General features: G+C 43.6%; 3 protein-coding genes across 10 annotated transcripts in view; 1 reads left to right on the top strand and 2 right to left on the bottom strand.

The window, feature by feature from the left end:
- The window catches only part of dlg4b (discs, large homolog 4b), a 175,659-nt gene that overhangs the window by 111,510 nt on the left and 40,578 nt on the right, over nucleotides 1-23,571 (top strand). The gene's annotated exons all lie outside the window — the stretch shown is intronic.
- LOC311251767 (uncharacterized protein) lies at nucleotides 2,993-14,359 on the bottom strand. Its single transcript, XM_084344405.1, has 10 exons — nucleotides 14,202-14,359; nucleotides 13,961-14,089; nucleotides 13,790-13,867; nucleotides 13,548-13,670; nucleotides 13,386-13,463; nucleotides 13,228-13,311; nucleotides 12,950-13,030; nucleotides 10,703-12,189; nucleotides 4,171-9,778; nucleotides 2,993-4,081 (listed from the first exon to the last, which is right to left on the bottom strand). Exons 2-9 carry the CDS (start codon nucleotides 14,027-14,029, stop codon nucleotides 4,831-4,833), a joined length of 6,948 nt encoding a protein of 2,315 aa, XP_084200531.1. The 5' UTR covers nucleotides 14,030-14,089; nucleotides 14,202-14,359; the 3' UTR covers nucleotides 2,993-4,081; nucleotides 4,171-4,830.
- Nucleotides 14,046-18,697, bottom strand: LOC311251766 (uncharacterized protein; the record flags this gene model as incomplete). The annotated part of the gene is made up of 11 exons (XM_084344404.1): nucleotides 18,675-18,697; nucleotides 16,564-16,881; nucleotides 16,316-16,414; nucleotides 16,036-16,099; nucleotides 15,737-15,840; nucleotides 15,373-15,645; nucleotides 14,920-15,013; nucleotides 14,728-14,795; nucleotides 14,373-14,594; nucleotides 14,228-14,240; nucleotides 14,046-14,089 (listed from the first exon to the last, which is right to left on the bottom strand). The coding sequence occupies exons 2-11, from the start codon at nucleotides 16,654-16,656 to the stop codon at nucleotides 14,046-14,048; spliced, it is 1,074 nt and encodes a 357-aa protein (XP_084200530.1). The 5' UTR covers nucleotides 16,657-16,881; nucleotides 18,675-18,697.

Raw genomic sequence — 23,571 nt, 5'->3', positions numbered from 1 at the left:
ATAACAATAGTGGGCTGTGCTTCGCACAGCCCACTATGTACACCTATAGCTTTGCTATAGAGGTGTCCATAGTGGGCTTGCGAGCACAGCCCACTAACTAGACAATTTCCCGTTGGGAAATCGCGAGAGTGGGCTGTGCTCTGTGCAAATTCGCACCCCACGTACGTTGAGAACTTTCATATTTACATTATATTATATCTAGGCTGAAAGAGCTTAAAAAGCCGAACATTTTGATAGTTGAACGGTTTCTGTAGCTGAACGTATGATGAAGCAGTCGCAGGATGAAATTTGAAAATGTCCCCATAAGGAGTGTGTGTGTCTGTCTGTGTGTGCGTGTGTGTGTCTCTGTCCATCTGTCTCTCTCTGTGTGTGTGTGTCCGTGTGTGTCTGTCTGTGTGTCTGTCTGTGTGTCTCTCTCTCTGTCTCTCTCTCTGTGTGTGTGGGGGAGACTCAGTGATGTTCTGCATTCTAGCTCACGCAATACACACCCATTATAAAGTCCTGAGTTTTTCCAAAATCACTCATGATCGTTAGAGGGTCAGGGTTCAAAAACGAAACATCGTAGGAAAAAAGTTCAAATACAACTCAAATAGACAAGACCCGTGCCTACATTTTAAAGTTTGAATTGTGTTTCTAGGTGGAAGTAGGCCAGAGCAGGAGATGTTTGAAAAAGACGCAGATTTGCAAGTTCTTTTGACCTCGTCCCATTCATTCTGATGGGAAACAGTTTTTCGCGTCTCACGATGCGAAAAATTAATATTCTGGAAAACTGAATAATAGCATACCGAGTCCGACCGAGCCGCACGTTTTGATATATTTTTTGTTTGTGTGCGCTCAACGGTGCGGGACGAGTTAAGTGCCGAAATCAGGCAAGGGGGTGTAGTAATACAAACACTAGACAATTTCCCGTTGGGAAATCGCGAGAGTGGGCTGTGCTCTGTGCAAATTCGCACCCCACGTACGTTGAGAACTTTCATATTTACATTATATTATATCCAGGCTGAAAGAGCTTAAAAAGCCAAACATTTTGATAGTTGAACGGTTTCTGTAGCTGAACGTATGATGAAGCAGTCGCAGGATGAAATTTGAAAATGTCCCCATAAGGAGTGTGTGTGTCTGTCTGTGTGTGCATGTGTGTGTGTGTGTGTGTGTGTGTGTCTCTGTCTATCTGTCTGTCTCTGTGTGTGTGTGTCTGTCTGTGTGTCTGTCTGTGTGTCTCTCTCTCTGTCTCTCTCTGTGTGTGTGTGGGGGAGACTCAGTGATGTTCTGCATTCTAGCTCACGCAATACACACCCATTATAAAGTCCTGAGTTTTTCCAAAATCACTCACGATCGTTAGAGGGTCAGGGTTCAAAAACGAAACATCGTAGGAAAAAAGTTCAAATACAACTCAAATAGACAAGACCCGTGCCTACATTTTAAAGTTTGAATGGTGTTTCTAGGTGAAAGTAGGCCAGAGCAGGAGATGTTTGAAAAAGACGCAGACTTTTGACCTCGTCCCATTCATTCTTATGGGAAACAGTTTTTCGCGTCTTACGACGCGAAAAATTAATATTCTGGAAAACTGAATAATAGCATACCGAGTCAGAGCGAGCCGCACGTTTTGATATATTTTTTGTTTGCGTGCGCTCAACGGTGCGGGACGAGTTAAGTGCCGAAATATGGCAAAGGGGTGTAGTAATACTAACATCTGCAGGCCCAGCTCTGCTTGGTTGCCGCGGTGATGGTTGTCGTTAACCCCTAGCAACCACCTGGGACAGCTGATTTGAGAGTGACTTTTGCCCCAAATCTAGACCTCAAATTAGTGCTATATCTTCAAAACCAAACATGATATTGGAAAATTTTCTTCACCATCAAGCCAGGGAGACCTTAAAGAACACAGCCATTATTTTTGGTGGTCCTAGCTTCTGAAATGTGGTAATAGGAGCGAGTTAAAAACAGGGGCATTTTGGAAAATCCTCGAAAATCCTCCTCCAGATTAACATTGGGGTAAATGGAGCAGTTGAGAGCTACTCTTGTCGGTTGGAGGCAGATAAATCAAAAACCGTAAATCCTACCAATAAAGTGGACACATTGGGAGAAAGAAGACAAGTGTGGCTACAACTTGGTGAAAAAATCACTCTTCTACTGTGTAATTTGTGGCTGTGGTCGTCAGAGAAAGAGAAAAGTTGTGAGAGTTTTTCTGAGTCTCCCCCCACTCTGGCAGTTGGCTCTGCACGAACATTCCGCAATACACACCCATTATAAAGTCCTGAATTTTTCCAAAATCACTCACCATCTTTCAAGGGTCAGAGTTCAAAAACGAAACATCGTGGGAAAAAACTTCAAATACAACTCAGATAGACAAGACCCATGCCGACGTTTTAAAGTTTGAATGGTGTTTCTAGGTCAACGTAGGCCCGAGCAGGACATGTTTGAAAAACGTGGAAGATTTGCGATCTTTTTTTTCCTCGTCCCATTCATTCTTATGGGAAATTTTTCGCAGTTTTTCGCGTCTTACGACGCGAAAACTTCCGACCTGGAGAAAACAAATAATAGCACGCCGAGTCCGATCGAGGCGCACGTTTTGATATATTTTTTGTTTGTGTGCGCTCAAAGCTGCGGGGCAAGTTAACCGTCAAAAAAAGGGCGGGAGGAAGAATAATAAAAAGAGGCGCGGTGAATAACAATAGTGGGCTGTGCTCCGCACAGCCCACTAGGGACACCTATAGCTTTGCTATAGAGGTGTCCCTAGTGGGCTTGCGAGCACAGCCCACTAACTAGACAATTTCCCGTTGGGAAATCGCGAGAGTGGGCTGTGCTCTGTGCAAATTCGCACCCCACGTACGTTGAGAACTTTTAGATCTACATTTTAAGTTTGACTAGTGTGTCTAGGTCAAACTATGCCAGAGATGTTGATTTTTGAAAAACGGTTTCATTTTTTTCATTGTCAATGAGAAATGAGGATTGACAATGCTATGATACAATACTACACTACACTACAATGCTACAATGTATTCATTTCACCACCTACCATTCATTCTCAGCATCTTCATCTATGGTGTTTGTTACAAACTAAAGCTAAACATGGAACATAATTAATAATTCAAGAGGCATACACCATCATTTTGTAACAGAGATAACGTTTATTTTTCTTAAAAAAAAAAAAAAAAAGCAGGCGGCTTTCTTCCTGGAGTGAAAAAAAGTCAAAGTTGAAAAACTCTTACTTCCCTTATTGTTGCTGCAGTCCTCTGGAGGTCTTCTTCCCACCGTCTGTATAAATGTTGCCAGATTTAAAAGACATAAATTAGTTACAGGTTTCAAAAGAGTGAAGTGAAAGTTGAGAATTTAATGAAATCTTACTTCCCGTATTGTTGTTGCAGTCCTCTGGAGGTCTTCTTCCCACCGTCTGTATAAATGTTGCCAGATTTAAAAGACATAAATTAGTTACAGATTTCAAAGACTGAAGTGAAAGTTGAGAATTTAATGAAATCTTACTTCCCGTATTGTTGTTGCAGTCCTCTGGAGGTCTTCTTCCTGCCGTCTGTAAATGTCAGATTTCAAAGACAAATTGGTTACAGGTTTCAAAGACTGAAGTGAAAGTTGAGAATTTAACGAAATTTTACTTCCCTTATTGTTGCTGCAGTCCTCTGGAGGTCTTCTTCCTGCCGTCTGTAAATGTCAGATTTCAAAGACAAATTGGTTACAGGTTTCAAAGACTGAAGTGAAAGTTGAGAATATAACGAAATTTTACTTCCCTTATTGTTGCTGCAGTCCTCTGGCGGTCTTCTTCCTGCTGTCTGTAAATGTCAGATTTAAAACACAAATTGGTTACAGATTTCAAAAGAGTGAAGTGAAAGTTGAGAATTTAACGAAATCTTACTTCCCTTATTGGTGCTGCAGTCTTCTGAAGGTCTTCTTCCTGCTGTCTGTATAATATGTTGTCAGATTTAAAAGACATAAATTGGTTACAAATTTCAAAGACTGAATTGAAAGATGAGAATTTAACTAAATCTTACTTCCCTTATTTTCTCCTGGGTTGTTGTCGTCGCTGGAGAGAGATCTGCTGAAGTCCTCTGGGGGTCTTTCTCACTGGATCATCCTAGAAAGACAATGACATCATCATTGAGTTAAATCACTCAATGCAAATGAATCACTCAAAAAAAAAAAAAGGAAAAAAAAGACACTTACCTTGTGATGGACCTGGTTTGACATGCAGCTTGGTCTGCATCTCAGCTGGATGTTCAGCTTCCTCCCTGCAACGATGAATAGTGACAACAACCCAGCAGAAAAAGAAAAAGAAAAAGAAAAAAAAGAAAATACAGTAAAAAAAAGAAAATACAATAAAAACACAATAACATTACATGATAGATGCATGATTAAAAATAAAATTAGATTACATGATACATGCATGATTAAAAATACAATTACATTACATGATACATGCATGATTAAAAATACATAATTACATGGTAACTTTTGTGACCTCATGAGAAGAATTTGCTGACCCCATTCTAAAATGAACAAATACACAAATATATAAATAAAGACATTTACATTTCCACAAGATTAAACCATTTCCAGCCAAGACATGCCACTGTAACAACATACATATGAAAAACAATTACATGACAAAATGCACAAAGACTAAACGAGTAAATCCTGAAATAAATTACAGCATGATTTAACAATGATAATTAGCTCAATAAATCACAAATCACTTGGCTCAATAAATCACAATGATAATTAGCTCAATAAATGAATTAGCTCAATAAATAACCAAATCACAGACTCCAGATACACTGTAAAACGTGGCACAACAGGTCTTGGACAGAACAGCTGGAGAGGCTATTAGTCAGTCAAAACACAATAAACTGGACTGTGGTAACTGTAATACGTTTGGAGAACACCTGATTGAAGACATTTATCGGGATGTGAAATATAAATGTGGTCAATCAGTGTGTTCTTTTCGGTTGTCGAATTTGCTACTAATTGAGTGTACCCTCTGGACTGAAACAAATCTCGGATACTTTTTGTCCCTTTTGAAAGGAGGTCCTCGTTAAAATCGCCACAAACAACGATGGGCTGCTGACCTGACATTTCCAATGAGTCCAAGAGCTTTTCCAAGTTTGGGAGAAAGATTCCCAGTTGAAAACTTGGCGGTTTGTACACAGTCGCTATTAGCACTTTGACTGGAGCCTCAATTTTGACGACAACAAACTCCAAATCAGTGACGTTTTGCATGTACCTGCGAGGCTCTGCTTGAACAGTGTCTCTACAGTACATCGCAACTCCACCTCCCTCTTTTTTGGCCATGTTCACACAGCTGTTGTAAGACAGCTGTCTGCTACGTGTGAACATGGTGTGCCCCTCCAAATGAAAAATTTCAGCGACAGAGGAGCCCGACAAGTGTGTCTCTGTTAGGCAAAGCACATCTGCTTGTCGGAGCTCGTGATGCGATTTCAGGTCCACCATGTGACATGGCAGACCCTGCGTGTTGTGGTGGACGATTGTCAAAACCTTTGGAGTTTGTTTAACAGATTTCAACAGCGTCAACAATGGTCGACAGCTTTGGAAAGATGCTTGAGGCATACTTTCCAGAGCTGTCTTGATCTTGGGGTCAGCGTAAATTTTTTTCTCATCAAAGTCAAGGATGGTGAGACCTTGAAGCGACGTTGTGCGGCTGAGAGCAACGTAGGCCATACCGGGCTCAAAAACACGCTTCAGACACACAACGGCCGACGGCATGGTCATTCCTTGAACTTTGTGGGTCGTACACGCGAAAGCTAATTTGAGGGGGAACTGGCGACGAACAACCCCCTTTCTATTACTTAGGTGCTCCTCAGATCTTTCTATGTACACCGAGTTATCTGAGGGACCTAACATTTTTTTGCGGAATCTCTGTCCTGCTGTAGGATTGTCCAGCAGGAGTCCAATCATCTTCACGCCTTGTGGTTCTTCAAATACAATGTTCGAAATGGTTCCAAATGTACCGTTCACGAGGCCGTCCTCCACATCTAAATTTCGGATCAACATAACGCGTACTCCTTGAGCAGCCATTATGTTGTCGGGCAAGTCTCGCCTGTGTCCTTTAATTTGCCCAGACACAAACGTCATGCAGCCAGTTCTGGGGTCTTTTCGAAAATCACGAGCTGCAATGGCAGTCGCGTTCTCGTAGGAGGCGTTTACGATGTCGGCGTTGTGACGGTCTACTTCTTTGTTTGTGGCGTAGATGTGTAGACCCTGTGCTGTGCAATGCTGACTATCAGCCACCGCCTGTGTAAGCAAGAGCCTGTCTTCATCTAACAAAGGATCTTGCTTTTGCTTCACCCTGAGACGGTTCAAGAGTTCAGCAAAAGCTCGATCGTCTTTCTGTCGCATGATCTCTGTCAGGGTGACCATTTTGAAGTGATCCTTCCAGAGATCAAACTCGGTCTCTTCGTACACACACAGCGGCTTGGCTTTACCAAGGGGCGGCAGTTGATAAAAGTCACCTACGGCCAGGACAGACATGCCTCCGAACGGCTTCCGATTACCCCTGATCTGCTGAAATCGCCAATGCACGTAGGCAAATAGCTCTTTAGAGACCATGGATATCTCGTCGATGATGAGAATCTCAGCGTTCGCCAGCGTTGCTCTGACCTCGTCCAGTGCATTTCCAAGACCTTGATAAGGTGGCTTCAAGGACCTTGGCAATTTGAGAATCGAGTGCAACGTGTTGCCTGATATGTTGAATGCCGCTGTACCCGTGAATGCGGTCAGCAGCACTGCCGGTTGGGACATGTCTGCGTCGTCCCGAAATCTCGGGAGCTCACGCAGAACTCTCGTTGCCTCGTGGTGAATGCACTTGATCACATGCGATTTGCCACATCCAGCCCCTCCCGATAGGAAGTAATAAAACGGTTCTGGATTGTGGCCCCAGACTAGGTCAAAGCACCACTGTCGAACGCTGTAGAAAACGGAAGCCTGAGTTTCGTTCAGACTTTGGTACATTTTCCTAACAAAGTCTGGACTCAACTCTGGAGCATCTATTCTAGGCATAGAGCTCCCCTTATCCTTTTTAGTGCCGAATTCCGGGACGTCTTCGCCGTTTTCGTCCTGATCGCGAGGTTCGAGTTCCGCCATGCACTCCAGCCTGTCTACTTCGACTTCGGGCGCAAAAGAGTTCCACGCATTCACGAGAGGACCGCACACCTCAAGCTGTTCAAACGCAGCGTCCATGCTTTTTCCCTGGCCCTCGTAGCGTTTTTTGTTGCGCCCCACAATTTGCTCTACTGTCATACCCCACTTCTCGCCACACTTGTAAAACTGTTCGTAAGTGGGGTACGCGTTATCTGTCAGATCGGCGTCGGATCGATGTGGCAGATAAAGTTTCAGCAGTCGTCTGTAAAACTTTTCTGGATTTTTTTCCTCAGAGAAGCGCGTGAATCTAATAATCGCCGGTTTTCCCACGGTTCTCTTTTGGATATATCCCTGATCGTTTAACAGCGAAATGGCGTTCGGACTTTCCTTTTGATGGCCGTAGAGTACCCTGTACTCCGACACAAACTCGGCCAGGCACATGCCTTCAAACTCTCGATCGCGAGGTCTGTTGATGTATTTCTCAGGCAACCCCGACATCCATACGTCCTCCGATTGCGGGTCCATTTTTTCCAGTCTACCCATGGGGTGACTCATTCTCACGCCGTCCTCGTCGGTCCGAATGAAGGCCACGGATCGGGAGCACTTCTTGAGGCGTAAGCTGCAGGTACGGGCTACGGCCTCTTGAGCGCTGACCTCTCTGTGTTTAGAGTAGGCCTGCATAATTTGTTTCATTTCGTCGCGCTCGTTAACGTCAGATTGCTTAACATCTTTGATGACGTTCTTAAGGAATTCCGTCATCTCGTGCTCCGGTTTTGTTACGTACGACATCATGTACATGATGCAGCTATAATCGTCTATGACGTACTGGATGTCCATATTTGCGTTCCACGCCCTAAGCAAATCGGGATTGTAGGCATTAACCCAACAATCATTTGGATGGCGCCTCAGCATCACGACGTGACTGTTTGCCAGGCACTCTGCGGCGTCGACGTATTCTTCGTGAGTCAAGTTGCACCGGCAAAGCAAGTCTGTCAAACTGCTGAACGAAGCGGCCGGATCCATAAGCAGATCTCTAAGTGGTTGGAGCGTTTGTTTAGCCAATTTTTGTTGGTCTGCGAGGGCCTTTTTCTGCTCCGCTATTTCTGCTTCGAAGTCTGCATCATCTTGATCTTCTTTTTGGTGGCAATTAATAGTGGGGGGCCTGGTGATGAACGTTTTATCCATCGGTAGTTTTGGAAAGCCGAACCTGCAGGCTACATTACCCTTCTTACAGGACTTTGAATGTTTCCTGCTGTGCACCTGAACCTCTGACACTGTTTTGTGGAGTTCCGGATCTGCGTCAGGGTCGGGCATTTTGCAACTAATATAACGATCTATAAATTCCCTGATTTCTCTATCGGAGGCGTCTTCGAATTTAGGCGAATCTTTTATCCAAATAAGCATGTGGATGTGCGGGCTTCCCCTGGCTTGGAACTCGACGCGATAAAAATAATCATCTACTTCCCCGAGCGGTTGTGCGGGAGAGAGGATGAGGTTTGTCATGAGAGCTTCGACTCTCTTTTCAAACATGCGCATTACTGTGACGGGGTTACTTCTCAGAATGTCGCATTTTGTTTTCCAATCCAAATCTGAAAACGGTTGTTGTTGTTCACCCTGCTGAGCTTTGATGGCCTCTATGAACTCAGGCCATCTCATCTCAGCAGCAGAGAACGTCGCAAAAAATGTCGGTTTTCCAATTTGACGAACCATCGCGTGCACGTCTTTGAGGGTTTTGTTCCAATAGGCTGGAGTGCCTCTGAGAGGTTGCATGAACCTAGTCGCGTCTTGGTTCATAATGAGCCGCTCTACTTCGTCCTTATCCTGGAGCATGACGTTATTGATCCTACGGCCGTCTCTGGTTTTGGACTTTCCTTTGCGCATTTGTATAGACATGCTACTGGTCGCGAGGTGAGTCTCTGTAACAAACTGCGCAAAGAAAAGATAACTCTGGTCACTTGCAAAACGCGCATCTGCAGCAAAGAGCCTACAATTAAAGTAGAGACTCGGGGACAGGGAGACGCTTCTATCTTCGTCCAACGTGTTCTCTCCCGTCGGAAATTGCACAGGAAAAGCCATGGCCTCTAACTTGGGTACGGTGAAAAAACCAACCGGTTTGTTGCCTTGCGCGGGGGCAACACTAAATACGCCGTCGCCATATGAAAGGATTTCCTGTGCAATGTCGGGGGGCTGCATGCAAGTGTCCAGGGAGAGGCCTGGTCTCAGCTCCTCCTCTTCTTCCTCCTCAGCGGCTTCTGACTGTCCCGGTTCATTTTCGCTTTTGAAGAACTCCTCTAAATCTACATCCATATCGTCCTCTGGGATGCTGGGATACTCTTCTCCGATGGGCTCCTCTTCTCCGATGGGCTCTGGTCTCAGCTCCTCCAACTGTCCCGGTTCATTTTGGCTCTGAAAAAAATCATCCAAATCTACATCCCTATCGTCCTCTGGGATGCTCGGCTCCTCTTCCGGTCTGAACTCTTCTGGGATGGGCTCCTCTTCTGAGCTGGGCTGCGGTCTCAGCTCCTCCTCTTCTTCTTCAGCTGCCTCGAACTGTCCCGGTTCATTTTGACTGTTAAAAAATTCCTCCAAATCGACATCCCTATCTTCCTCTGGGATGCTGGGCTCCTCTTCTTCGAGCAGACAGTCGAAAGTGGCAGTCTCGTCGATAAACACATTTCTATATTCCGAATGCGTTTCTCTCAATTTTGCAAGGGCAGCTAGCACATTCTGCATATTAACGGTGTAGAAGTGCTGGTAACCTTTGTACTTAATATGCCTTTTCAATTTGACTTGAAGCAGCTGCGCTTCTGCTCTGGGCCTTGGGAGACTGTTGACGATCGATTGCACCTCTGCTGGAACGCACACAACAGCTCCGTGGACTGCCCTCTGTTGGCCTTTTGGCAGAGCAACAATTTTGGCAAAGGGAAGGATTTTTGAAATCAGCTGCCTCTCAAGCATATTAAGTGTAGCCAATTCTGTGGGGATGGGCGCCAACTCTAAATTGTTTGCGACTGCCATGGGTGGTATGCGTCCTCTGCCAAGGTGGCCGTCACAGGTGTCGCATATCCACTCATGCAGTCTCTCTTGTGGCACAGAGCAAGGGGTAGAGCACTCGCCGTCGCAAAAGTGAACATATTTTCTTGTCAAGCATGCTGCCGCCACTTTTGCGTGCTCCCTATATTTTTGTCTTTTACATTCTTTGACCTGATTAGGAAACATGGCTCTGTGACAAACGGTACAAATGTATGTGGGTCCATGGCTAATGGACTCACGAAAGACAGCTATGGCTACTGCGATCACCGGATCAATCAGGGGCTTGGGGCGGTGGTGCACAATTTGTCTGTATTTGCGTCTGATTCTAAGCGCTTTCCGCATCTTGTAAAATACACTAAAGGCAGCATTTGTGTCCAATTTGGTTTTTCTCTGCTGGTTGCAACGTTGATTGAAACGACGTCTAAATTCCAGATCATTCTGATATCTAACATTGAACTTGTGCTTTTGCTTTTGCCTATAGCTTTGATCTGTGTTGTATCTCAGAGACATGCCAAATGTTTGTCTGCTCCGAAACGCTGCATCTGATCTGTATCTGTCAGTCATGTACCTCTTCTGTCTGGCGCGGAACGTGGCATCTTCCTTGTATCTTTCTGTAATGACTTTCTTCTGTCTGGTGCGGAACGCGGCATCTTCTCTGTATCTATCTGTAATGACTTTCTTCTGTCTGGTGCAGAACGCGGCATCTTCCTTGTACTTCTTTGTGACGTAAGTCTTCTGTCGTCTTCTGAAAGTAGCATCTTCCCTGTATCTTCTGACGACTTCTTCCCTCTTCTTGTCTCGAACTTTTGCGTTTTTGTGGTAAAATTCGAAGGATCGCTGTTTCCGATCGAGACCGTCTTGGGCGTATTTTCTCCTTTGTGCTTGGAGTTTGCTGTTGTACTTGTTGCTTCTTTGTTCACCAGACAGTAATGTGTGTTTTTTGCTGGCTTTCCGCATCACTTTTCTTCGCTGATGCTTTGGCCACTTTGTCAAATTCTCTTTTGCTGGCGGCGCGGGGGCAGTCTTGAGGACAGGTTCCGACGCTTGCGGTGCGGGGGCTGCTGCCGGCGGTGCGGGGGCTGTCTTTCGGACGGGGGCTGCTGACGGCGGTGTGCGGGCTGTCTTGCGGACGGGGGCTGCTGACGGCGGTGCGCGGGCTGTCTTGCGGACGGGGGCTGTCTTGCGGACGGGGGCTGCTGACGGCGGTGCGCGGGCTGTCTTGCGGACGGGGGCTGCTGACGGCGGTGCGCGGGCTGCTGACGGCGGTGCGCGGGCTGTCGCTGTCGGTGCGCGGGCTGCTGCTGGCGGTGCAGGGGCTGTCGCTGGCGGTGCAGGAGCCGTCTTAAGGACACGCTCTGCTGCTGGTGGGAGAGCTGTACTGGGTTTAGGAGATGCCTGAGGGCGTTCTCTGGAACCAATGGCTTCGAATGACACCGGCACAAACTCGTAACCGGCAGAAGGTCCACGATTTGAAAAGAGTTTGTGCAGGTGGTCAGCCAAGTCACTGATTTCCGAGAAGGTCCTCATAATTGCAGTTCCGTGGGGGTGAGGTAAGCCCACCGCGTTTCTCGAGTGTGAATCAAACACACCGTACCTGCCTGATTGGTCACGGAAAACTGCAATGCACTCCGGACTAACTATGATTAAAGCCAGATTAACGTCGCCTGACAAACACTCTAACTGTGTGGCTAGGGGCAGATACCAATCCTGGCCTTCACTGGCTTTCACAAGTCCACACCTGATTTCAGGCATGTGGACGTTACACACCTCTGTGTCAGTCAGGACTTTTTTGGGCAGTTCTTCCACAGTGAGATGGTCACTGCGGAATGTTTTTTTCCGGATCAGCTGACGTTTTACATCTACATAAAGCGAATCTCCCTTTGCCAGCACTCTATCGAGGGCAGCAGTGTTGAACTGACAGCCCTCGTTTTGATACGCCAGAAAAGTCAGGGACATGCAGGTACACTGGTGGTTCCTGGAGAACTTCCTGTACCTCATGTGACTCTGACTATGACTAGCCCTAACAGTAGCCCTAACAGTAGCCCTAACCGGTACCTGAAATATAAGATAAATTATAATCATTATCATAAAGTATTACTTATTAGCATAATCATAAGCCTAGTTAACATTAATATTAGTTGTAGTAATTATCATAAAGTATTACTTATTAGCATAATCATAAGCCTAGTTAACATTAATATTAGTTGTAGTAATTAACTGTTTCATATACTACAGTCATAGCATAGTGACAGGTTAAGGAAATGTGACTAAAAACATTTTACCTACTGCAGCTTTAATTAAATTAATAACTATCAACTCTCATACATCCCTAGTACTTGTCTCACACCTATTACACATGAAAACATTGATAAATATTTAAATTTATACTACAATGGCAGTGTATTAAAAACGTAGCTTACATGGGAGTCAATGGCACAAAAAGGTTGGTTTTGGGTTGGGTCTTTTTTTTTTTTTGAATTGGATTCATTGAAATGGTTAAAAAAAACATGACAGAAATTTTAAACTCACCAGATTGACACTTCAAGATGTTAACTGACCAAGATAATAAATCAGAAAACCTCTGTTCCGTTACTTGTGTATCTTTAAACAATTGATAAAATCGTGTCAAACTAGTTGTTCAGTTATTGTTCATAATTGTATTACCATTATTACTTTTATTATTAACAATAATATATTATTAATTCTCCTTCATTTCCTTAATAGTTTTGGCATTTCAGTTGAAAGTAAACCATACTTTCCCCTCAAACAAACACTTTATTAAGCCCACGATAAACCCAAATGTAAATGTCCTTACCTTTTTCGAAGGGGACTGAGAGGTGGAGAGTCCGTCGTCGATGATCCAGGGCCAGCAGGTCGATGCGGGTGACGAGACGGTCTGTGAAAAGTCATAAACACCAGTTAATATTTAGACATGAGACAACACAACGCAGCAAGTTTCCAAATGTATTTACTCACTGACATTTGTGAACTGCAGAGAAAGATATGGTATCAGACATGTTAAATGAACCAGTGTAATGTAGTTACAGCTGATTTTACAGTAAACGTTGTGTGTGTCAGTTGTGGAGCAAATACCTTAGCTGGGCGAGGAGAATGACAGGCCGCAGCTTTAAGGGTCTGGGACGGTCCAGCCGGTGAAGGAGTCTTCATCCTGGCCACCTGAGAACAAATAATTCAGCAAAATGAAGACTTTAATGACATTATGAACTTTATTCAATAGGAATAATATTTACCTTGGCAGCCGGTGAAGAGCAGGGGGTCACCGGATCACCCAAACTGCAGGACAACCTGGCTGGAGGGGATCCAACCAGCTATTGAGACATGAGAACAAACATGTTAAACTTTACACATCTCAGTGCATGTTCTGTGTGAGATTGTGTCAGAGAGTAACATACGTTGGTCACTGAAGTTTGGGTGCTGGGGGGTGGTCCGTCCATGGTCCTGGACCGAGGGGGGGGGCTGGAGGGGGCGTCGTCCTCCAGTCTCCGTGACAGCCTGGCTGGAGGGGATCCAACCAGCTGTTGACAGATGAGGACAAATATATTAAAATTCAGACAGAGTGGACAATGTAGTTATGTCTCCATGAAGACACCGTTTCAACTGTAAACACTGACTGTGTGTCAATTGCGCAACATACGTTGTTCACAGGAGACTGGCTGCGAGGGGGGCGTCTCTCCGTGGTCCTACGACGCCTGGCTGCCGCTGGGGAGGCCACCTGCACCGTTAAATAAAAACATAGCACCAGTAACTGTAGGGAACCAGCAGAAACTTTATAATACAGCTGAGAAGAATATGTCAGATCATTTACCTTCTTGCGCGCCGGAGGAGACGGGACGTCCGCCACGTCAGACAGCCGAGAAGGAGACACTTGCTCCATAGCACGAAGGGACGTGCTACTGAACCAAATTGGGTTCAGTGGGAGGAAGGACTCCTTCTCCTGTGAAAGACAAAAACAAAAACAAAAAAGACATGAATATTTGTCTGGTCAAATACACAAAGTTTAAATACTAACCAGTTAACTTGTTGTGAAAAAAAGAAAAATTAGTCACCTGCTGCTGAGCCGCGCTGGCCTGACCGGGAACCTGCGACTGGGAAAGCACAACACATATTTGATTAAATAGGTGCTTTTTAAGTTACGACTGTGAACCTGTTCACCATAATGTACATAAACACAAGTAAACACAAATGATAATATAGTTATAATAAAAAAGCGTACTAACCTTGGGGCTCTGACCAACGACCTTCCATTGGAAGGGGTCAGAAGACAGAGGGGCACGTACCTCGCCCTTCACAACCAGCTTAGGAGAAACCTTCCTAAGCGGCTGTGAAGGGGTAGGAGACACCGTGGGAGGAGGAGGTGGTGGTGTCTCCAGGAACTGCTCCGTGGAGGTCCACAGCAGCTCGGCGAGGATGCCCATCCCCTCACGGTCGCTCAGGTGAACCTGCAGGAATGACAAATCCATTTACAGACAAAGTTCAACTCTAAAAAGCGTAGCTCGTGTTGACGGTTTCATATTAACACACAAGAAATTATAGACAATTAGACTTTTTCTATCACACAGATATTCTACTTACGCCGTCTCTGCTCCACAGCTCCAGGCGCGTACGGGGGAAGTACTCCTCGGCAGAGAAGTACCTCACACCTAAAATGTAAAAAAGAAAAAAAGTGAGTCATTACAACATCCACACATGTAGCATCATGACTATGTTCATCACAGACATTTTTAAGTACATTTCTTTTTCTTGACAAGATATCGTTTTACATACCCATACGAGCTGCCACGCGGTGGAACTCTTGGCGGAGGGCCCGCTGGTGCTCCTCATCCTCAGTCAGGCGGGGGGGGAAGTCCAGCACAAAGACCTGTAGAGAACAAAATTTTAGAAAACACCAACTGACAGTTTCATTCAAAAATCACACACACACCACATTAAGTACACATTATTATTTAAAAGCTCATACAATTAGTCTTATTAGAGTAGTCAGTCTACTTCTATTGTTGTTAAACTACTAAGAATGCAGGACAAGGGAGACATGAAATAAAAGCTTACCATGGGCGCGGAGGTAGTCGAGTGGTTAGAGCTCATGCCACATACGCAGCAGACTCTGGTTCAAATCCCTTTGCTGCATGTCACACCCCCTCTCTTTCCCATTTCAAAATGCAGTTTGTCTAAATAAATAAAAAAAGGTGTCTACGCCAAAAAAAATGCATAAATGCTTACCTTCGGCCAGCGGTCCCTCACAGCAGCGAGGAGTTGGCCGTAGTCCGCGGCTGCCTCGTCCACGGTCCTGCTCGCCGTCAGGTTGTTACTGGGGGCAAGAACACAGACAGCATCAGGGGTCCGAGGAATAACAGCGTGAACAACCTCAGTCCGCAGCTGAGCGGCATGGGCCCCAGGGGTCGACATGAAACCAAAAGTATACTTCCCTTCTGGCATCACGACGAAGCCGTCCACGATGGCCCGGAGATGGGAGTCCCCGACAATCAGAACAAACTGCAACAACAAAGACAATTTCTTTAGCATGAAAATCATTAATCCCTCTCAAGATCAATTACTTCCTTCATAAACTGGACAATAATAGCACCTTCTTGTCAGGAGACTCCGGTGGGATGACCAACTTGTGGCTCCGTCCGGTGAGCTTGGAAGTTGGCCACCTCCGCACCCGATGGCGGTAACCAGTACCGCGGCCTGTTTAGTAAAGGACAAAACAGATTTTAAAAAAAAGAAAAAGTGTAAAACTAATGAAGGAAAGCCTACCAGGAAACATCAACAATCACTTGTTTATACCAGTAAAAAAAGTACATGAAAACCAGTTTAAAAAGTGTAATATTGATGATTCATTAATTTATTGTTCATTTAGGGATAAAACAGGTGGATACTTACGTGCACGAACCTCGGCACGACCGGTGCTCCAGAAGGGCTTGGCTGGGGGTGAAGAGCCAACCACCTGATGACAGATAAAAAAAATAAACATAAAATAATAATAAATCATAACAACAACAAGCATAAGATAGACAAACAAGTTAAAACAAAATATAATAAAACATTTAAAGCAATACAAACATTACAAACACATTTAACCTCAGACAATGTCTTTGCACGTGTGTGTGTGTGTGTGTGTGTGTGTGTGAGAGTGTGAGAGTGAGAGTGAGAGAGAGCATACGTTGCCAACTGGAGCGCGGGAGCAGAGGGGGTGGGTCTCCCTGGTCCGCTTGGTCCTTGACCCGCTAGAAGGCTCCTCTCCGGCCGGAGGGGACACCGTCTGAAGAAGAAACATTAACATCAAAGATATGGCAGACACACAGAACTCAGCATTAAAAAAGGAAAAAGCAATAGGTGTAACATTTCTACAGCCATTTTCATGCAGACAGTTGTCACTGCGACACAGAAGCTTATCTACTGTGTAAGTACCTTCGGGGGGGGAGGGGGAGAACTCGGCTCCTCCAGGTTGAGCCTAGTCCAGCGCTGCTTCAGCGCCGCAGACCGCCTCGACTTCCTGGGCATCCTGCTGAAAGTCAAAAACAAAGAAAACACGAGAAATGCTTCTCAAATGTTAGTAAATGTAATTGAAGACAACGTTATATAATATCTTGTATGCAAAATGAATGTGGTGATTGTGGGTGTGTGGGTGATGTGGTGATACACAAGGTTGATGCTCTGCTCTGACGGTTGAGGGCGATTAATCTCAGTGGATGGTCACTCTCAGCTGCAGCACAGGAACCCTTTAATCTAAAAGAGAAAGTGCAATAAAAAGATAAGTGTCTCAAATGTTACGAGTCAGTATTAGCAACAAGCTAATAGCATAACAGACACACGTACATCTGTACTTGTCATAATGTGTGTTTTTGGGCACAGTATTTTTTTTTAAATAATTCTATATTATAATAACTATCAATGATATAAATGATTTTATACTACACAGTATTCTCAAAACAAAGAATTACTATGAGACAATGAATATACTACACAAGTAAAAACAACATTAACTTCAACTGTACAAGATTTTATCAACATCTGAATGCACATTTATTCCCAAAAGCAAAAATAGTCACGTATGAAAATGCTTCCTATTCCATTTAATCAAGGCAGGTTGTAAAAGTGTATAATACATTTAAGTATGATACTTTTCTAACTAAATAAAAAAACATTTCATCACATTTTATCACAGACAATCAAACAAACACGGAAAAAGAGAAATGTGCTTTTCGGTGGACAGAAGGGAGTATTAAATACTAGTCAAACTAAACAAGTGGATAAAAAAAAAAAATACAGCTTTCAGCTTGTATTAATGTTCTTGTATAAAAACAGAATACCTAAATAAAACCCTTTTTTTAAAATCCCAAAATCATGAGTGTAATATCGCCTATTAAAAATCTGACCTGTGCTAATGATCTATGCATGACAGTCCAGTTCACACCGGAAGAGAAGATGGCCGCTGTTCTTATATAGAAACAGATCGGCCATAAACATCCGTCCAACCAAAATCACGAGACAGTAATGTCTAGCTTCAATAAGCTCACTTTTGTTCAACATGTACGGATGTTATGAGTAACATCTATTAAAAAATCTGACCTGTGTTAAGGGTCTATGCATGAGACAGTACAGTTCACACCAACAGAGAAGATGGCCGCTCGCGCCACCAGAGACCAAAGGCCAGAGTTCACGCTGTTAGCATCTAGCTCGGCCTTATGTTTTAGCTTTTAGCTCAGTGTTCTTATATAGAAACAGATCGGCCATAAACATCAGCCTAACCAAAATCACGAGACAGTAATGTCTAGCTTCAATAAGCTCCCTTTTGTTAAACATGTACGGATGTTAGCACAGTTAGCTTTTCTTCATAGAAAAAGCAAATCACCGCTGTTGGCTTCGACTGCGGCCTACTGGTTTATGTACCAGAGCCTAGTAGCGCCGTTAGCTCGTCTTAATAGTGTTGTATTGAAACAGACTGACGGAGACCCATTACTGTTAGCTACACAGACACATTCACACAGTTAGCTTTTCGCTCCGGTTAGCTTTTCTTCATAGAAAAAGCAAATCACCGCTGTTGGCTTCGACTGCGGCCTACTGGTTTATGTACCAGACCCTAGTAGCGCCGTTAGCATGCTTAATAGTGTTGTATTGAAACAGACTGACGGAGGCCCATTACCGTTAGCTACACAGACACATTCTGTACTTATGGACCCCTGTAGCTTTGCTAACCGCTGCTGGCCCGGAGCTACTGGGCTCCGACTAGCCGAGCGCTCGGTCACTCGAGCTAGCGCTCCGCTAGCGTTACTGCTATAACAGACCGACCGTTAGCAGTTAGCTAACGCACGTTAGCTTGGCTAGTCGGAGCCCAGTAGCTCCGGGCCAACAGCGGATTAATATTGATGAAACAGACCGACCATAAACAATTACATTCATTTTTCCGAAATCATGAGTTATCGTGATCATAGGAGAGATAGTAATGTCTAATGTCTTCAATAAAATCCACTTTTATGAACGATTTCAGTGTGCTCATGTCAAACATGACTGGTACTTACCTACAAGTAGGTCAAAGGGGACGAGCAGAGCCGGACCAGGGTTATATCAAGGCCAAAATCACGCCACACAACTGTCCAATCAGAGTCCTCCCGTGTTATCTGTCATCTGTATCCGAGGTGATTTGTCAAGTGAGATGGCTGATATCTGTGCACTTGAGACAGACTCCAGACTCTGCTGCAGTTCATGATTAATATTTATTTTTATGAATGTAATACATTAAAAAAAACATCAATGTTAATTAGAAAACTTATTTAATAGTAATATTGATTGATTAATATTGAATTATTGTATTATATATCATTAAATACTGAACATAAAACAATTTATATTATATCAGCTGTTGGAGTATGAAGAGATATTACAGTGAGAATGAGTCAAATACTCTGAATCAGACTGAGAAATTCAATAAATCTCAATATATTGATGATTGGAAACATTTAAATATTTGAATCAGAATCAGAATTCCTTTATTTGTCCAGCAAATGGGGAAATTTGTGTGTGTGTGTGTGTGTTATCTGTCATCTGTATCCGAGGTGATTTGTCAAATGAGATGGCTGATATCTGAGCACTTGAGACAGACCCCAGACTCTGCTGCAGTTCATGATTAATATTTATTTTTATGAATGTAATACATTAAAAAAAACATCAATGTTAATTAGAAAACTTATTTAATAGTAATATTGATTGATTAATATTGAATTATTATATTATATATCATTAAATACAGAACATAAAACAATTTATATTATATCAGCTGATGGAGTATGAAGAGATATTACAGTGAGAATGAGTCAAATACTCTGAATCAGACTGAGAAATTCAATAAATCTCAATATATTGATGATTGGAAACATTTAAATATTTGAATCAGAATCAGAATCCCTTTATTTGTCCAGCAAATGGGGAAATTTCTTAGTCACAGCAGCCAAAGGACAGTGTCACACTAAACAATAATACAAAGTAAAAAAATAAACAATATAATAAGAAGATAAGAAATAGAATTAACTCATATATACATAGTATTTACAATATGAACTTACAATTTGAACTTAGTATTTACAACAAACAATAAATAACAAATATGATTATTAAAAATTGTCCAACTAGTGCAAACCAAACAGTGTGTGGATATGTGTAGAGTTTTGTATTGCACAGTGCACATGTGAGGTCTACTGGGAGCAGTGCTGATTGTAGACTGACAGCAGCAGGAAGGAAGGACCTGTGATACCTCTCCTTCACACACTTGGGGTGTATCAGTCTGTCGCTGAAGAAGCTGACCAGTGTGGTGATAGTGACCTGCAGGGGGTGGGACTCCTTCACCAGCAGCGATGACAGTTTGTCCATCATCCTGCTCTCTCCCACCACCTGCACTGGGTCAAGAGGGCATCCCAGGAATGGAGTTCATGGCTTGAATGAATGAAAAGATAATTGTTAAATATAGTTGAAATGTTGGGAAATATACTGTGTTTTCGTCTGTGTGTGTGTGTGTGTGTGTGTGTGTGTGTGTGTGTGTGTGTGTGTGTGTGTGTGTGTGTGTGTGTGTGTCTCTGTTATTATTATTATTCTTCCTCCCGTTTTTCGGCGGTTCACTTGCCCCGCAGTTTTGAGCGCACACAAACAAAAAATATATCAAAACGTGCGCCTCGATCAGGAGATTACTGCTATCATTCAGATTTCCAGAATATTAATTCGCACCCCACGTACGTTGAGAACTTTCATATCTACATTATATTATATTTTATCTAGGTTGAAAAGCTGAAAGAGCTCAAAAAGCCAAACATTTTGATAGTTGAACGGTTTCTGTAGCTGAATGTATGCTGAAGCAGTAGCAGGATGAAATTTGAAAATGTCCCCATAAGGATGAATGGGAAAACACCTCCCAAACTCCTGCAGTTTGAGACAAAAGTCTAATGGTTATGGCCAAAATATAAGTACAGTGAGTAACAGGAGACATTGCTGAACCATGTGATGTCTTTTTTATTTCTGTAGAGTGAAAAATGAGGGAGCCAGAGTGAGAGACAAAACCGGTACTGTCTGCTCTACTCCAGAAATGTAGTCTCAGAGTTAACACTGCGGCTTATGGGGGAGATGCTGGAGTGCTTGTCGCTCGAGGGCTTCTACAGCCAAGTTCAAGTCCCACATCTGAAATAAGACCATCATCTGAAAGCCAACAAGATTTCCTACACTTCTATATATATATTGTCTATGTGAAGTAAAAGCTGTGGGACCCAAGTCAAGCTGAAGAGAGTTTTTTCTCAAGTTTTTCCAGCTGCTCTCCACTCTAGCAGTGATGTTCTGCACTCTAGCTCACGCAATACACACCCATTATAAAATCCTGAGTTTTTCCAAAATCACTCACCATCATTAGAGGGTCAGGGTTCAAAAATGAAACATCGTAGGAAAAAAGTTCAAATACAACTCAAATAGACAAGACCCGTGCCTACATTTTAAAGTTTGAATGGTGTTTCTAGGTGGAAGTAGGCCAGAGCAGGAGATGTTTGAAAAAGACACAGATTTGCGAGATATTTTGACCTCGTCCCATTCATTCTGATGGGAAAGTTGTGCGCAGTTTTTCGCGTCTCACGACGCGAAAAATTAATATTCTGGAAAACTGAATGATAGCATACCGAGTCCGACCGAGCCGCACGTTTTGATATATTTTTGGTTTGTGTGCGCTCAACGGTGCGGGACGAGTTAACTGCCGAAATATGGCAAGGGGGTGTAGTAATACTAACATCTGCAGGCCAAGTTCAGCTTGGTGATGGTTGTCGTTAAGCACTAGCAACCACCTGGGACAGCTGATTTGAGAGTGACTTCTGCCTCAAATCTAGACCTCAAACTACTGCTATATCTTCAAAACCAAACATGATATGGGAAAATTTTCTTCACCATCAAGCCAGGGAGGCCTTAAAGAACACAGCCATTATTTTTTGTGGTCCTAGCTTCTGAAATGTTGTCATAGGAGCGAGTTAAAAACAGGGGCAGTTTGGAAAATCCTCGAAAATCCTCCTCCTGATTAGCATTGGAGTAAATGGGGCAGTTGAGAGCTACTCTTGTCGGTTGGAGGCAGATAAATCAAAAACCGTAAATCCTACTGATAAAGTGGACACATTGGGAGAAAGAAGACAAGTGTGGCTACAACTTGGTGAAAAAATCACTCTTCTACTGTGTAATTTGTGGCCGGGGTCGTCAGAGAAAGAGAAAAGTTGTGAGAGTTTTTCTGACTCTCCCCCCACTCTGGCAGTTGGCTCTGCACGAACATTCCGCAATACACACCCATTATAAATCCTGAATTTTTCTAAAATCGCCTCACCGTCGTTAAGGGGTCAGAGGTCAAAAACGAAACATCGTACGAAAAAAGTTCAAATACAACTCAAATAGACAAGACCTGTGCCTACATTTTAAAGTTTGAATGGTGTTTCTAGGTCGACGTAGGCCCGAGCAGGAGATGCTTGAAAAACGTCGAAGATTTGCGAGTTTTTTTTTCCTCATCCCATTCATTCTTATGGGAAATTTTTCGCAGTTTTTCGCGTCTTACGACGCGAAAAATTAATATTCTGGAAATCTGAATGAGAGCAGTAATCTTCCGATCGAGGCGCACGTTTTGATGTATTTTTTGTTTGTGTGCGCTCAAAACTGCGGGGCAAGTGAACCGCCGAAAAACGGGAGGAAGAATAATAATAATAATAAAAAGAGGCCCGGGGAATAACAATAGTGGGCTGTGCTTCGCACAGCCCACTATGTACACCTATAGCTTTGCTATAGAGGTGTCCATAGTGGGCTTGCGAGCACAGCCCACTAACTAGACAATTTCCCGTTGGGAAATCGCGAGAGTGGGCTGTGCTCTGTGCAAATTCGCACCCCACATACGTTGAGAACTTTCATATTTATTACATTATATTATATCTAGGTTGAAAGAGCTTAAAAAGCCGAACATTTTGATAGTTGAAAGGTTTCTGTAGCTGAACGTATGATGAAGCAGTCGCAGGATGAAATTTGAAAATGTCCCCATAAGGAGTGTGTGTGTCTGTCTGTGTGTGCGTGTGTGTGTGTGTGTGTCTCTGTCTATCTGTCTGTCTCTGTGTGTGTGTGTCCATGTGTGTCTGTCTGTGTGTCTGTCTGTGTGTCTCTCTCTCTGTCTCTCTCTCTGTGTGTGTGGGGGAGACTCAGTGATGTTCTGCATTCTAGCTCACGCAATACACACCCATTATAAAGTCCTGAGTTTTTCCAAAATCACTCACCATCATTAGAGGGTCAGGGTTCAAAAACGAAACATCGTAGAAAAAAAGTTCAAATGCAACTCAAATAGACAAGACCTGTGACTACATTTTAAAGTTTGAATGGTGTTTCTAGGTGGAAGTAGGCCAGAGCAGGAGATGTTTGAAAAAGAGGAAGATTTGCGAGTTCTTTTGACCTCATCCCATTCATTCTGATGGGAAACAGTTTTTCGCGTCTTACGACGCGAAAAATTAATATTCTGGAAAACTGAATAATAGCATACCGAGTCCGACCGAGGCGCACGTTTTGATATATTTTTTGTTTGTGTGCGCTCAACGGTGTGGGACGAGTTAAGTGCCAAAATCAGGCAAGGGGGTGTAGTAATACAAACACTAGACAATTTCCCGTTGGGAAATCGCGAGAGTGGGCTGTGCTCTGTGCAAATTCGCACCCCACGTACGTTGAGAACTTTCATATTTACATTATATTATATCCAGGCTGAAAGAGCTTAAAAAGCCAAACATTTTGATAGTTGAACGGTTTCTGTAGCTGAACGTATGATGAAGCAGTCGCAGGATGAAATTTGAAAATGTCCCCATAAGGAGTGTGTGTGTCTGTCTGTGTGTGCATGTGTGTGTGTGTGTGTGTGTGTGTGTCTCTGTCTATCTGTCTGTCTCT

Source organism: Pagrus pagrus (assembly GCF_965226575.1).
Source record: "Pagrus pagrus genome assembly, chromosome: 22".
In the NCBI taxonomy this organism is placed as follows: Eukaryota; Metazoa; Chordata; class Actinopteri; order Spariformes; family Sparidae; genus Pagrus; species Pagrus pagrus.
This window is presented reverse-complemented; position numbering and strand designations above follow the sequence as displayed.